The 15,430-nt window shown below is 59.9% G+C and overlaps 2 protein-coding genes across 4 annotated transcripts in view; one reads left to right on the top strand and one right to left on the bottom strand.

Moving 5' to 3' along the window:
• Positions 1 to 11,637, bottom strand: part of THAP4 (THAP domain containing 4) — a 27,097-nt gene extending 15,460 nt beyond the window's left edge. Inside the window, exons 1-2 of the mRNA XM_056808188.1 lie at positions 11,356 to 11,637; positions 5,196 to 6,166 (exon numbers count right to left, since the gene is read on the bottom strand). Of these exons, the coding sequence (XP_056664166.1) occupies positions 5,196 to 6,166; positions 11,356 to 11,432 (1,048 nt within the window). The 5' untranslated portion in view covers positions 11,433 to 11,637. The remainder of the gene's footprint in view (positions 1 to 5,195; positions 6,167 to 11,355) is intronic.
• A 3,244-nt stretch (positions 11,638 to 14,881) lies between these two features.
• ATG4B (autophagy related 4B cysteine peptidase) overlaps positions 14,882 to 15,430 on the top strand; it is a 44,116-nt gene continuing 43,567 nt past the window's right edge. For all 3 annotated transcript variants that reach the window (XM_056807320.1, XM_016425340.2, XM_007502437.3), the window contains exon 1: positions 14,882 to 15,018. In XM_056807320.1, the coding sequence (XP_056663298.1) occupies positions 15,009 to 15,018 (10 nt within the window). In that variant the 5' untranslated portion in view covers positions 14,882 to 15,008. The remainder of the gene's footprint in view (positions 15,019 to 15,430) is intronic.

The raw sequence follows: 15,430 nt of genomic DNA, 5'->3' as shown, positions 1-15,430 counted from the left end.
GTTCCTTTCAAGCTAATTCATTCATTCATAACATTTTGGTTGAATGATTTAATTACCAAGACTTTAACTTAAAGATACAGAAATGAAAAAAAAAAAACAACCTCTAGTCAGACACGAGGTTCACAGCTGTGCAAAAATATGAATTCGTTGCCTCTGCCCATAATGGAAATATGCCAACAAACTATATGTCAGATGACTAGAGAATGAATAAATTAATTTAACAGCTTATGAGCTTGTTAAGAGAAACAGCAATGACAAAGAAATGTGGTGAGTCCTAAGCTAAGCCACCCGGAAAAAGCCCCGCCAAACAAGAGCGGACATTCAGGAAGATCTGGCCCACCGAGCCTCACCGCAGCGGCACCTGCAAAGGGACAGAGCAAAGATGTCTCTTGCTGTCCATTCACGTGTCCAGTTCTAGTGTGGTCAGCATCCGCCTTTGGCCCTTCTTCTGCACGTCCAGTAGATTTATCAAACCAGCGTCAGCATTTCAGAGCTGGAGGGAGAAGCGGTCCCTCCGTGGGGAAGGGCCGGGAGAACTCGGGGTCTCCACTGAGAGGGGGCGCCAATGTGGGCTGTTTCTTTAAATGCTTCCCTTCTGTCTCAGAATCAGTACTGTGTGTTGGCTCCAAGGCAGCAGAGGGAAGGCCTGGGTGACGGGTGCGAAGTGCCTTGTCCACGGCCACCCGGCCAGGAAGTGTCTGAGGCCAGATTGGAACCCAGGTTGTGGCTCTCTCCCCTGAGCTACCTCGATGCTGGCATCACTCTCCTTGTGAGGAATGTTTTCTTACTTCATACTCACATTTATCTTTTTTGCAACGTCTACCCACTCCATGCTGCCAGCTCTTCTCTCTGGGGACAAGTGGATTATTTGAATTTTTGTTTATTAAGTCTATCATTTTAAAAATCAGAAACATTTTAAATTTGAAAAAACTAATTATTGACTGAAAAAAGAGCTGCCCCAGGGGAAAGCCAGTATCCGGTTAAGTGGCTGAAAAGGGCTAAAATGAGTCGACTCTAAGTGTACTGAGGAAGCCGAATTTCTTCTTATCCTTTTCAAATTTATTAAAAACCATCTAAGCAGAAACTGTATAGAACAGGAAGACAAGGTTGAGAGCTGGGTTTTCTTTAAAAAGAGGAAGGGAGGGAGGGAGGGAGGGAGGGAGGGAGGGAGGGAGGGAGGAAGGGAGGAAGGGAGGAAGGAAGGAAGGAAGGAAGGAAGGAAGGAAGGAAGGAAGGAAGGAAGGAAGGAAGGAAGGAAGGAAGGAAGGAAGGAAGGAAGGAAGGAAGGGAGGGAGGGAGGGAGGGAGGGAGGAAGGAAGGAAGGAAGGAAGGAAGGAAGGAAGGAAGGAAGGAAGGAAGGAAGGAAGGAAGGAAGGAAGGGAGGAAGGAAGGGAGGAAGGAAGGGAGGGAGAAAGGAAGGAAGGAAAGGAAGGAAAGGAAGGAAAAGAAGGAAAGGAAGGAAGGAAGGAAGGAAGGAAGGAAGGAAGGAAGGAAGGAAGGAAGGAAGGAAGGAAGGAAGGAAGGAAGGAAGGAAGGAAGGAAGGAAGGAAGGAAGGAAGGAAGGAAGGAAGGAAGGAAGAAAGGAGGAGTGCTTGGAAGAGCCGCCACAGGGTAATGTTGGGCTTCTCTGGCAGCTCTCTTCACTCAGGCTCTGATGTTGCCAGAGGGGGTTTTCTGGGCTTCTCGGCCCCCAGCCCCTACTCCTGGTGGTCAGGCTGTGCGGCCATCTCTGCCCCTTGGGGGCCCTTCGGTAACTCCTTGCGGGGAGAAAGTCTGAAACAGAAGGAATAAGCTGTCCTCGTGTGGGACCACAGGTGTCCTCGGCACATCCTGAGACAGTGTCCATGCTTGGAAACTTCTGCTCCGAGACAGACAAAATCAGGCCAGTCTGCTGCATGGACTGCCCAGCCCAGAAAACCAGGCGTGCCAGGCTGTTGTGTGGCTGTGCGCATGCACACACACATGCACGCACGCCTATCACGCCGTGGGCGAGGAATCGAGAGAGGTGCAATCCCTCGGAGGCAGCAGGAGATGGTCAAGGAGACAACCCTGAGGGCACGTGTCCCTGCGCCATCCACAGAACCAGGCAGGAGGGGGAAGAAATAAGCACAGAAAGAAGGATCCAAGCCTGGGATCCCACAGGTTGGGTGGCTTGTCGCCCAGCCAGACACACTAGGAATCCTAGGAAGGGCCTGGACATGGGCAGCCCGGCTTTGTGCCGCTCAGCCGGCTCTTGTCTCTGTGGCTCCCAAAGTGCAGCCAGAAGTTCTTCTGTGTTCCCTGGGCTCTCAGCTCCTGGTTCTGCCAGGCTTCACAAGGCTGTGGCTGCTGGACTATCGGGCCATCGTGGCCCGCCCTCTGGACCCCGCTGCAGCTCCTCCTGCTGGTGCCGGTGCCGGTGCCGGTGCCGGCCTCAGGAGGGGGATTTCACGCTTGTTTCAGAAGTTTCTGGAGGCCTTTTGTCCAGAGTGCTCCAGGCCCCGTCACCCCATGAAGGCACACCTGAGCAGCTGGTGAGAGGCAAAGGCTTGGAGGATCAAAGCGACGGCTGCTCGATTTGTCGGAAAGCTGTGGGCCACGACGGCGCTCTTGAACGGTGCTGCTGGGGAAGGCTATTGAGAGTCTCTGGACGGCAAGGAGAGCAGATCGGTTAGGAATTGAGGAAAGGGATTCGGTAGGCCAGCGGGGTGCCTCAGGATGGAGAGCCCGGCCCGGAGATGGAAGGTTCTGGGTTCCAAGGTGCCCTCAGGCCCTGCCTAGCTGTGGCAGCCTGGGTGAGTGAGTCACTTCACCCCAACTGCCCAGCCCTGACCGCTCTTCTGCTTCGTGCTGAGTCTACAACTGAAGAGAAGAACCTAACGGGCTGGAAGGTCCGACGCTGAAGCGGAAGCATCTCTAGTCCGGCCACATCAGGAGAAGTAAGAGAGACTGACCCTGGGAAGGATGGCAGGCATGAGGAGAAGGAAGGGTCGGGCCGGGGAAACAAGCAGCATGCACTGGACAGACTTGGAGAGGCGGGCAGAAGGGCCACAGCATCCGGCCTCCTCCCGCTCCCCCTGGCTTTATTTTATCTGCCACTGGACATGGGTCCCTTTGTCTGGCCAGGAAGAGACGGCTAGGGGGGCCAGCGGACACGCACCAATGAGAGAACCCTGGGGTCTGTGCCTTCCCCCTCCCTGGGACGCCTCAGCTCCTTCTTCTCTCCTCAAAGCGGCGCCACTCCCCGCTCCCCTTCCCGCCAGTGCAGCCTGCCTTGGCCTCCGCCTCCTCCTCCTCTCCTCTGCACCACTGTGGCCTGGGGCTATCTAGGGAATGAGGAAACTGGGCGAGGATCTCACAGCCCCCCGAGACTCAGGGCCCAATGGATAGGCCAGCCTGCGGCCTCTGGCCCCGCTCCGGTCAGCCGGCTGGCACCCTAGTGCACAGCGTCGGCACCCCGTGCCGGGAGCCCCCCTGCTTTTCGTCTCTCACCACCACGTGAGGGCCAGGCCTCCTCCCTACCCCCCGGCTCTCCTGCTGGCCTCCCCAGCAGGGGAGACCTTTGGCTCCCGTGCCCTGAATGCCATCTCCACACGTCAGCTGTCACGGATTCCTGGCCGTCCTTTGGAGCTGAGCTCACATACCACCTCCTCCTGGAAGCCTCCCCCTTCCCTGGGCTTTGTGGCTCCAATGAGGGCCTTCTTCCAGCCAGGGAGTCACTCCAATGGCCTGCGGCTCTTTGCTTCCTGGCCCTCGGCCTCCTCTCCTGAAGGACGAGCTGCAGAGAGGCCTGTATTGGGCATCCCTCGCTTGGGGTCTTCTGTGGCGCCTCACCCGCCCCCCGTCCACGCCGGGCCTGGTGCCCCAATACCAGAGGAACGGAGAGGCCGGATGGAGCAAAGGCCGCTTCCCTTTCCCTGCTAAGACCCGGAAGCTTGCACTGGCCACACCAAGCCTAACAGCCATCCCGGATTCTCCGGGCCCGAGTGCACCCTTCAGGGCCCGCCAGGGAGCGTGGATGGCCGGGGAGACCAGAAGGGAAAGATTTAGGCGCCTCAGCATAGACGTGCAGAAGGACCTTCTGTCCGGGCAAACCAGGCGGTGGCGAGGACGTGCGAAGCCCCCCCCGACCCTCCTCCTGACCCCAAGCACAGCGCTGTCTCCAGGACTGCCCCTGCTCACCCTGTCCAGCCAGCGGGCCGAATGCCCCCCAAAAGGGAAAACTGGCTCCCTCTGGCCCCCCACGATGGCTACATAAACACATGGAAAAGTGGCACTGGGGGCAGCGAGGGCCCAGAGCTGGGGTGCCCCTGGCTGAGTCCCCGAACACCCACTGTCCAGCCCTCGCCACTCTTCTGCCTCAGATCCACAACAGAGCACCAACTCTAAGACCAAAGATGAGGGTTAAAAAGAAGAGGTGCCATCAGCCTTGGGGCCTTCCTTGCTGCAGGGCCCCCCACTTCTGTGTCAGGTGTGTCCCCACAAGTGGAGTACAAGCCCTCTGGGGAAACTCCTAGTGTCAATGAATGATAAACTTCACCAGTGAGGCTCTGTGCATGGGGCCATAAGGGACCCCTCTTCCCCCTGGCTGATACTGGCTGCCCCCGAGCCCCCCCATCCCGGCTGCCCCCGAGGCCCCCCCATCCCGGCTGCCCCCAGCCCCCCATCCTGGCTGCCCCCCCATCCCGGCTGCCCCCGAGCCCCCCATCCTGGCTGCCCCCGAGCCCCCCCATCCCGGCTGCCCCCGAGCTCCCCCCATCCTGGCTGCCCCCGAGGCCCCCCCATCCTGGCTGCCCCCGAGCCCCCCATCCTGGCTGCCCCCGAGCCCCCCCATCCTGGCTGCCCCCGAGCCCCCCCATCCCGGCTGCCCCCGAGCTCCCCCCATCCTGGCTGCCCCCGAGGCCCCCCCATCCTGGCTGCCCCCGAGGCCCCCCCATCCCGGCTGCCCCTGAGCCCCCCATCCTGGCTGCCCCCCCATCCCGGCTGCCCCCGAGCCCCCCCATCCCGGCTGCCCCCAGAGGTGCCCCCCATCCCGGCTGCCCCTGAGGCCCCCCCATCCCGGCTGCCCCCGAGCCCCCCATCCCGGCTGCCCCCAGAGGCGCCCCCCATCCCGGCTGCCCCTGAGGCCCCCCCATCCCGGCTGCCCCCGAGCCCCCCATCCCGGCTGCCCCAGAGGCGCCCCCCACCCCGCCCCGAGGCAGAGCGCAGATACTGACCGCAGTCTGGGGCCAGGAGGCTACTCAAGTAGGGCAAAGCGAGTCTCTGGAAGCCATCGAGCTTCTCGCGCAGCTTCCTGACCTGGCTGTCCGAGCGGCTGACCCTCTGGCGCAGCAGCTTCAGCTCGCCGTTCTTCTTCTCGACCTGCTCGCGCAGGCAGCACACCTGGCTCTTGCTCTGGCGCGACGAGAAGCAGTACGAGTGCAGCGAGTCGATGAGCTTGCAGGCGCCGGACGCCGACATGATCACCTCGTTGATGGACATGGGGCTGGCGTCCGGGGCGCCCTTCTGGCCCAGCGCGGCCTCGGCGGCTGGCTGCGGGGGCCCGTCGCAGGGGGGCGCCTGCGGCGCGGCGGGCAGGGAGGGGCCCGGGCCGGCCCCGCTGCGGCTGCTGCCCGCCTCGCCGTCCCTCTTGGGCCTCTTCCTGTCCTGCGGCTCGCGCGGCAGCGAGGGCCGCTCGCGCGTGTGCCGGGACGAGAAGCTGTACGAGTGCAGGGAGCCGATGAACTTGCAGGCGCCCGAGCCGGGGGGGCTGAAGTCCTCGGCCGAGATGCCGCTGCGCTCGTCGGGCCGGCCCTCGGGCTCCGCAGTCCGCCCCGCGGCTCCCTCCGGAGAGCTCGCCGCGGGGCCGCTCGCCGCTCGCTCCATCGGCTCTTCGTCAGGGGAGGGCGGCGGGGAGCGCGCGCCGGCCTCGTCCGCCGGGGCTTGGCTCACAGCGCCGGCAGGCTGGCTGGCTTCCCTGCGGCGGCCCCGGCCATGGCCGCGGCCGCTCGGCTTCTTGTCCGGCCAGGGGAAGATGGACGGCACAGCCGTGGGCTTGAGCAGCCGGTGCTGGTCCTCCAGCCTCTTGGAGAAGCTGTCCTTGGTGAAGTGCTCGCTGCACAGGAAGGAGTACTTGGTGGGCGTCCAGTTGTCCCGCTGGACCGCCTTCAGCCACTGGAGCAGCCGCTTGGAATCCTTCAGGGGGAACCTGCAAGACAGGCAGAGCCCCGTCAGGGCTCCATCCACCCACCCACAGCAGGGCTCCTGGCGGCCCTCGGGGAGGCCCCGATGGTCAGCCAGTCAGACAGCCACCCCCAAACACGGGAGGAGCCTCCAAGGACGCCCGGGGCCGGCCGGGCCTCTGGGGGAAGCCTCCAGCACGCCTCGACGCGGATCAGAGCACCCTCGGACCCCGAGGAAAGTGCCAGAAGGCCTGGGAGCCCGACTGTGGCCCAGATCACACCAGGAAAAGGAGGTCCTGGGTTCAAATCAGACACGAACCCCCACCGCCTGGCCCTCACCGCTCTTCTGCCGTGGAGCCATACACAGGGCTGGTTCTCGGATGGAAGGGAAGGATGAAAAGAGGGCCTCGTTCAGGAGCGATGTGAAAAGGAGGCAGGCTGGGCACTGCGCCGAGTCCCCGCAGGGGCCAAGGAAGGCAAAACCAGGCTCCAGCCAGACACAGACGGGGCAAAGATCCCCTTAGTGAGAGCGGTCTGAACCCCTCGGAGTAACAATTGGGAAAAACAGTCACTGGCTTCCGTCCGACAGGAAGATGAAAGTGGAGAATGAGCCCAATTCACAGAACGGGTCACAGAGGCTGCCTGCAATCTCAGAGAGAACACAGTAAGGGAGATTGGGCTGAGCCAGGAATGAAGCCAGGCACAGGGTGCATGAAGAGGGAGAGCATTCCAGGCCCCAGGAGCACGAGGAGGGAGACCATTCCAAAGTGGGAACACAAGGAGGGAGAGCATTCCAGACTGCGGAACACGAATGGGGAATGGGGAACATGAGGGAGAGCATTCCAGAATGGGAACACGAGGAAGGAGAGCATTCCAAAGTGGGAACACGAGGAGGGAGAGCATTCCAGAATGGGGAACACGACGAGGGAGAGCATTCCAGACTGCGGAACACAAGGAGGGAGAGCATTCCAGAATGGGGAACACGAGGAGGGAAAGCATTCCAAAATGAGGAACACGAGGAGGGAGAGCATTCCAGAATGGGGAACACAAGGAGGGAGAACATTCCAGAATGAGGAACACGAGGAGGGAGAGCATTCCAAAGTGGGAACACGAAGAGGGAGAGTATTCCAAAGTGGGAACTTGAGGAGGGAGTGCATTCCAAAGTGGGAACACGAGGAGGGAGAGCATTCCAGACTGCGGAACACAAGGAGGGAGAGCATTCCAGAATGGGGAATATGAGGTGGGAGAGCATTCCAGACTGCGGAACACGAGGAGGGAGAGCACTCCAGAATGGGGAACACGAGGAGGGAGAGCATTCCAGAATGAGGAACACGAGGAGGGAGAGCATTCCAGGCACCGGGAACATGAGGAAGGAGAGCATTTCAAAGTGGGAACACGAGGATGGAGAACATTCCAGAATGGGGAGGAAGAGGAGGGAGAGCATTCCAGGCACCAGGAACATGAGGAGGGAGAGCATTCCAGAGTGGAGAACATGAGGACGGAGAGCATTGCAGAGTGGGAACACGAGGAGGCAGAGCATTCCAAAGTGGGAACACGAGGAGGGAGAGCATTCCACAATGGGGATCACGAGGAGGGAGAGCATTCCAGAATGGGGAACATGAGGGAGAGCATTCCAGGCACCAGGAACATGAGGAAGGAGAGCATTCCAAAGTGGGAACACGAGGAGGGAGAGCATTTCAAAGTGGGAACACGAGGAGGGAGAGCATTCCAGAATGGGGAACACGAGTAGGGAGAGCATTCCAGAATGGGGAACACGAGGAGGGAGAGCATTCCAAAGTGGGAACACGAGGAGGGAGAGTATTCCAAAGTGGGATCACGAGGAGGGAGTGCATTCCAAAGTGGGAACACGAGGAGGGAGAGCATTCCAGAATGGGGAACATGAGGAGGGAGAGCATTCCAGAATGGGGAACACGAGGAGGGAGTGCATTCCAGACTGCGGAACACGAGGAGGGAGAGCATTCCAGAATGAGGAACATGAGGAGGGAGAGCATTCCAAAGTGGGAACACGAGGACGGAGTGCATTCCAAAGTGGGAACACGAGGAGGGAGAGCATTCTAAAGTGGGAACACGAGGAGGGAGAGCATTCCAGAATGAGGAACACGAGGAGGGAGAGCATTCCAGGCACCGGGAACATGAGGAAGGAGAGCATTCCAAAGTGGGAACACGAGGATGGAGAGCATTCCAGAATGGGGAGGAAGAGGAGGGAGAGCATTCCAGGCACCAGGAACATGAGGAGGGAGAGCATTCCAGAGTGGAGAACATGAGGACAGAGAGCATTGCAGAGTGGGGGACATGAGGAGGGAGAGCATTCCAGGCACCAGGAACACAAGGAGGGAGAGCATTCCAGAATGGGGAACACGAGGAGGAAGAACATTCCAGGTACTGGGAACAGCCAAGGACAAGGCCCAGAGGGGAGATCCAGCAGAGTCTGGGATGAGGAACCACAACACGGATAGGAGATGATGGGTTGGAGGCAGTGTGGGCCTTTTTAGTGCCTGGGTGCAAGATGGGGAAGGGCTGCCCCAGGGTGGCGCCAATGTCCAAGGAGGTGGGAGAAGGGGCATCCCAGGCCCCCAGAAGGAGGCCACAAGGCCCAGAGGAAGAGCCCTAATAGATTGGAATGGGCACAACCTTGGGAGCAGAAACTTCCGAAGAAGGTGAAGGCCCTGAACGATGTCTTAGGCAGGATGAGGTTCTCCCGGAGCCCCCAGGCTGGGAAAGGAGGGCCAAAGGGAAAGTCTGTGCAGGGCTCTGTGCTAAGGGGGATGAGGGCCATCAGCCCAAAGCAGAAAATGCCACCCAGCCCACCCCAGGCTTTTGTCCCTGAAAGTGCTCTTGAGCAAAGAGGAAGTCGATACAGATGCCGGTCCTGGGCTGCAGAAGGGACTCGGCAGGACTGCGAAAGGAGCCGGGCCAGGCCTGGAGAAAGGGACGGATGACAGCCAGACAGTCCTGGCTGCTCCGGGACCCGCGCCAGAAAAGGATGAGAAGAAGCCTTGACCGTGTGGGCCAGCACTGCTCACATTGCCTAGCACGGGCAGGGGCTCAATAAAGGCTGACTGATTGAGTACAATTTAAGTAACTAAGCTCTGTGAAGGTAAGAAAAGTTATTTAGTCGGGGGCAGGCCCAGAGATGGGAGGTTCTGGGTTCAAATGTGACCTCAGACACTTTCTAGCTGTGTGACCCTGGATAAGTCCCTTAACCCCCACTGCCTACCCCTGACTGCTCTTCTGCCTTAGAACCCAAACATAGTATTAATTCTAAGACGGGAGGTCAGGTAAAAAAAGAAAAAGAAAGGAAAGTTGCTTGGCTTCTCTGGCATCTAGTTTTTGCCCAGCCCCTCGTTAGCCCAGAACAGCCCAGAGTGAACTGCGTTGGGCAGCTCCCCTTCAGAGGATTTATGGAAAAACACAAATGGAAATTTCCCAGGATGATAAGGAGCGGAGCGTGTGCGACGGCCTTTCCCAGGAGAGGGCCCAAGCGCAGAATGCAGGTAAAAGGGCCAAGAACGTGACGTGCTGCTGGGGTTCAGCGGGCCTCCCTCAAATGGAGATGGAGGGCTCCGTGACGGCCTTCTGAGGTCTCGTCCAGCCCTTTAGCTCTAGGGGTCCAGTACAACGAGGAGGTCTGCAAGGTCTATCTACAGCGACCTGACCTCTTTTTAGAAAAAGGAAACTGGGATCAATGACCTGAAAAAAATGTTTGTGAAGCCTAGTCCTTTGTAGCACCCTCATTCCAATGGGGGCAGCCAGGTGGCTCAGTGGCTAGAGAGCCCGGCCCAGAGAGTCCCGGGTCTAAAACTGGCCCGATACTTCCTATCCGTGTGACCCTGGGCAAGTCACAAGCAGCTCTCCTGCAGCAGCTCTGCGATCGGCCTAGAAGACCCACGAAGCTGCTGTTCGTTTTCCCCAGCACAGACATGACGGGGGAGCTTCTGGCCAAGATAAGGGCGAGCGCTGGAGCCCCGCAGCCATCACTAGGAGGCCTCACGCTGCAGCCTCTGCCTTGGGAGGGCTCTAGGTCCCCCGCTCACGCCCTGCAGCGCAAGTCCACAGAGCCCAGCAAACGTAATGCCAAAGACTGGAAACAAATCGTCCACGAGAGATGTCAGGGAAGACGTTGGCCCCTGGGGGGTCCGCTGCCATTCCCTGTGGAAGGATGCTGCAGCCGCCGCAGCATCACTGACCAGAGGATGCTGCCAAGATGGCAGCTTCATCGCAGGGCTCAGGGCGCCTCCTCATCCAGGTGGGGCCTGCAGAAGTTGGCTTACTCACCTCGCCAGAGACAGAAGTTTCCCTTTCACCCTGGGGCCGGCTGAGGAGGGTTGGCCCGGCGGGCGAGGCCCCAGGACACCAAGGGCCCACCTGCCTGAAGAGGGCCCACAAGTCACCTCCCCAAAATGCATGTTGCTGCCAAAGTTTTCTTTTTAAAAGGCTGCAGCGAGGTGAGGCAGTAGTGAGGCTTCCTTCGTGGAGCTGCCGGGGCGGGGAGGAACCATGACTTGGTTGTATTTGGAGAAGTTATCACTTGCCTTTAGGAGGCTTTAACAGCCTCCCAGAAGGGCCCTCGCTGGCTCGGCCCGAAAGAACCTAAAGGCAAGCCCCAGAGCCGCCGCATTCTTTGTCCCCCTCTCTCGGCCCGAGAGCTCCCTGCAGGAAGCCTCCAGGAGCCCAGGCTGAAACTGGCAAGATGAAAGTCACCAAGCCCTGGGGGAAGGGGGGGGGCGAGGCTGGGAGGGGGGAGAATAGGCTGAGGAAGAGGATAGGGACCAGGCAGGGAGAGGGGCCGGGCCGCGAATGGGGATTAGAAAGAGGCTGGGAGCCAGGCAGGGATGCGGATGGGAAGAGGAAAGAGGAAGAGGCTGGGGGCCGGGTGAGAGTGGAGGTCGGGATGAGGGTAAGGAGGAGGGTGGAGATGGAGACCCGGCTGGGACGGGGGTCGGAATAAGGATGGGAATGGGGGGAGGGGGAAGGAGGAGGCTGGGGGCCAGGGCTGGATGGGGCTGAGGACGGGACAGAGGATGGGAGTCCCTTCTCCCAGGGGCGGGGAGCCCCTTCCCCTCCTCCTCCTCCTCACTCCCTCGATGACTTCCCCCCCGCCTGCGCCAGAGGAGGAGGCCCAGCGGGGGGCCGGGTTCCCACCTGGGCTGACCGCCTCCCGCTGGGCCTCAGTTTCCCGGCCGCCCGGGGTTACCTGTGGAAGCTCACGGCCCGCTTCTCGCCCTTGCCCTGCCGGTTAGAGCAGTTCACCGCGGCGCAGCAAATCACCATCTCCGGCCGGCCTGGCCCGGCCTCGGCCTCCCCCGACCCTGCCGCGCCCCGGCAGAAGGGCGGGCAGACTGACGGACGGACAGACCCACGGCAGGATCCCGACACGGGAAGCGAGCGGCCAGCAAGCGAGTGGCCGGCCAGGCAGCCAGCGAGTGAGCAAGCGCGCGTCCGCGCCGGCCCTGAGGCGGAGGCGCGCGCGGGACGTGAGAGCCGACCCCGCCCCCCCGCGCGTCTTCCTACTACCTCCACCGTACAGAGTCATGGCAGCGCTCACGCCCGCGCCAACATGGCCACCGCCAGTAGTGCTCCTCCGCCTCTGCCCCTGGCGCCCGCGCGGGGGTCCCGCCGTCCCGACTCACTTTTTGAATTGCCGCTGGGATCGACGAAGGCACCCTCATTGTTGCTGCTGCCGGTCGGGGCAGTCCGGGCCCTACGGGCACCCCTTTCCTCTGCCGTGCCGTATAACAAGATGGCTACCGCCCCCACAGAAACCCGCAGTCAGGCGGGGCTGCCGCGCCCCAGCCCCCGCCCCGCCCCGCCCCGCCCAGGACCATTAACTCCTTCGGTTAGAAGCACTAATTGAGATCCCGGGCTCTAAGGTGCAAGGTCAATAGTGAAAGGACACGGAATGGGGCAGCTAGTTGACTCAGCGGATTGAGAGCTCGGTCCTGGGTTCAAATGGGATCTCAGACACTTCCTAGCTCTGTAACCCTGGGCAGGTCACTTAACCCCCATGGCCTATCTGTTACCACTCTTCTGCCTTAAAAGCAATACTCAGTATTGATTCTAAGGCGGAAGATAAGGATGGAAGGAAGAAAGAGAGGAAGGGAGGGAGGAAGGAAGGAAGGAGTGAGGGAGGGAGGAAGAAGGGAGGAAGAAGGGAGGGAGGGTGAGAGGAAGAAGGGAAGGAGGGAGGAAAGACTGACTTTGAATCCAGCCCCCCCCCCCCCATTTCATACCTGAGAAAAGATGGCGCCAGGATGACCAGGATTTGAATCAAGGTCTTCACCCTCAGAGGTGAACCACAGCATCAGGTAACTCTCTTTTCAATACATGGGGCGGATACTTTTGGATTCAATGTAAAATCTAAGCACCCCCCCCCCATGGAGCCCTTCATTTTAGCAAAGAAAACCCAACCCTCGGGGGTGATGGGGACCCTATCCGAAAGTGCCAGGGGCCTCCTGCCTCTCTGCCAAGAGGGAGATGTTTCTTCCTCCTTCCTGTTGTGGCTGGGCAGAAGAAGCCAAGGAAGCCTCCCCAGCCCTCCCCACTCCCTGCTGGGTTGGGGGGGGGGACTTTAAGGAGGGAGCATGCAAAGCTGCAGACCTCAGACCCCCTGAGAACCGGCTGGGCCACGTTGTGTCAGAGCCGTCCTTCCTGGGGGTCTTGCTCTTTATGCCCCCCAGAACTGTGCCTGGTGCTGAGTAGGCAGCGGGTGACTGGCGTGTGGAAGGCCTTTACATCTGCTCTCATCCTCCCCAGGAAGAGCACTGATTAGCGGTCCAAAGCTACAGTCTAAGCTGTGAGGACCCCAGTGGCCATCCAGTCCAGCATCCAGTCCCCAAGAAGAGTTCGGAGGGACCATGGCAGCCGGCTTGTCCAACCATCCACCTCTCCCTTCATTAGACAGTTATTAAGCCACAGGCACTGGTGGGTGTGGTGCTAAGGGACAAAAGAAAGGTCAGTACAAGCAGAGCCTCTGGCTGAAGATGAGCCAGTGGTCTGCACCATCAGGCTCCCAGAAAAGAAGTGACCTGCTCCAGATCCCCGACCCAGCATTCCTCCCTTGGACCCGGCTGCCACCCCAGAAGCACGCTAGCCATCCAATGGCGACCCAGATGAGGCTGGAGCTCATCTATTAAGGATCTGACTATGAGATGTATGTACTCAAGCTCCAAAGACAAACAGAATAAGGCATCCTGGCTATAATGAAGAGAAATAAAAAGCATGAACAAAGAACAGGAGGAATCCCAGGAGGAACTGAGGCTCTACCACTTGGGGCTGGAGGTCTCGAATGGGAGATGCCAGGAGAGCACTTCAGCTTTCTCTTTCCTCGTCCTATAATGGAGACCCTGGACTTTGTTGGTCTGTCTAGTCTCTATGAACTTGTAGGCTGACTCTGTTTTCCTGGTAGAGAAACCAAGGCAGAGTCAATCAAGCAACAAGCATATTTTTAGCATTTAGCACGGGCCAGGTGTCCAGATACAGAGAGAAAGAAAAAACAGTCCCTCCCAGCAAAGGGCTCCTGGTGGCCTGAGGAGACAGTGCTTGGGCAGTGGGGAGAACGAATGGACCTGAAATGATATTGAGATGGGGCTCCCCTGGGTGGAGCAGCCCCTCCCGCACTCCCACCTAAATGCTGATGGATGGCTGCCTTCTCTGCCATTCCTGATCTTAGAAAACTGCCTAGAGCTCTGAGCCGTAGAATGGGGGCAGCTTTTCCAGCTATGACAAGGCTACGCCACATCCACACACCCAAGGTAGATCTACCCGAGACCTTAGAGGGGAAGACACTAGCCGGGAGGATGGGGAGAGCCCTCGGAGAAGGGGACCTGGCAGTAAGTCTGGAGGACAGGGCATTCGGGGTGGGGGGATGGCCAGGGCAAAGGCATAAGGGCAGGAGATGGGTGATTTTGTGAGGGGACCAGGGGGACGTGCAGCCCAAGTGGCTTCCACTCATCCGGCGCTGAACATTCTTACCCTCAAGGAGCCCACTCATCTTCCAGGCCAACATCTTGAGGGCAGGGGATGTGCTTATGTTTCCTTGGATCCCCAGGGCTTAGCACAGGGCTAGACACTTCGGAGGCACTTTAAAAGGTGGACTGGCCTGATGACAAGCATTTATTACTGTTCTTCAGTTGTGTCTGACTCTATGGGACCCCATTTGGAGTTTTCTTGGCAAAAAATGCTGGAGAGGTTTGCCATTTCTTTCTTCAGTTTATTTTACAGAGGAGGAAACTGAGGCCAACAGAGTGCTATGACTTGCCCTAGTCATCCAGCTAGTAAGAGCCTGAGGCTGGATTTGAACCCCGGAATCTGAATCTTCCCGATTCCAGGCCCAGCCCTCTCTCCACTCTGGCGCCACCTAGCTGCCCTTCTGCATTAAGAAGCACCAGCCAGGAGAGATAGAGGGATAAAAGGAAGATGAGGCTCTGGCCGTCGGGAGCTTACATTCTCCCGGGAGATGCCAAGCCGATAGAAGTCGGTCGAGACGCGAGAGAGGAAAAGAGATGGTGCGTTCTCACTCGTAGCCTCCACCGCTCGCCTTCCCTCTACCTGTAGTGGGATCGGCTCTGTAAAGGCCACACCCCTCCCCTCAGGGGCCCCACCCTCCGGCTGCAATACCGTACGACAAGATGGCGACCCCCACAGGATCTTCCTGGGCTCCACGCAATCCGCGTCCGGACCAGCCTCCTTTCCGACCCCGCCCCTCCCCGTGCTTCCGGCTCACGAGCCCCCGGGCGCGAGGCCGCGTCCTGATTGGCCTCGTCTCTGCGTGACGTCACGCCGCGTCGCATCGCGTCGCGGTGCTTGTGGTAGCGACGCCGCCGGTTAGTCGGTGAGGGAAGAGGGAAGATGGATGCAGGTGAGGAGGCGTCGTTCACCCGCTGGCAACCCGGGGCCGGGGGTCGCGGCCGGGGGCTGCCCAGACAAGGGTGTGGGGCGGGGAAGGCCCCGAGGAGCTGCTGCCCGAGTCGGGCCGGGCGTCTCCCTCTTGGCTTGGGGCGTTGGGGGGCACCGCTTGGGGCGGCCTTGAAGGCCGAGGAAAGGGCCCATCCCTGTTCTCGTGGGCTCCCGGCGCCCCCGAGGTCAGGCCGCCCAGGGCTGTCACGGGCGGGGAAGGTTACTTTGGCTTCTCCGGGTGCGCGCGTCTACATGGGTGGCGTGGCTGGGGGCCTTGTCTACGCGAGCAGTCATCCAGCCACCGATCCGGACAGTTCGCGGGGAACTGGGAGCTTCTAGAGGCACAACCAGGCGGCGACAGCGCTTGGTCTTCT

The sequence above is a fragment of the Monodelphis domestica genome, chromosome 8 (genome assembly GCF_027887165.1).
Source record: "Monodelphis domestica isolate mMonDom1 chromosome 8, mMonDom1.pri, whole genome shotgun sequence".
Classification (NCBI taxonomy): domain Eukaryota; kingdom Metazoa; phylum Chordata; class Mammalia; order Didelphimorphia; family Didelphidae; genus Monodelphis; species Monodelphis domestica.
Note: the sequence above shows the minus strand (reverse complement) of the source record. Positions and strands in the feature narration are given on the sequence as shown.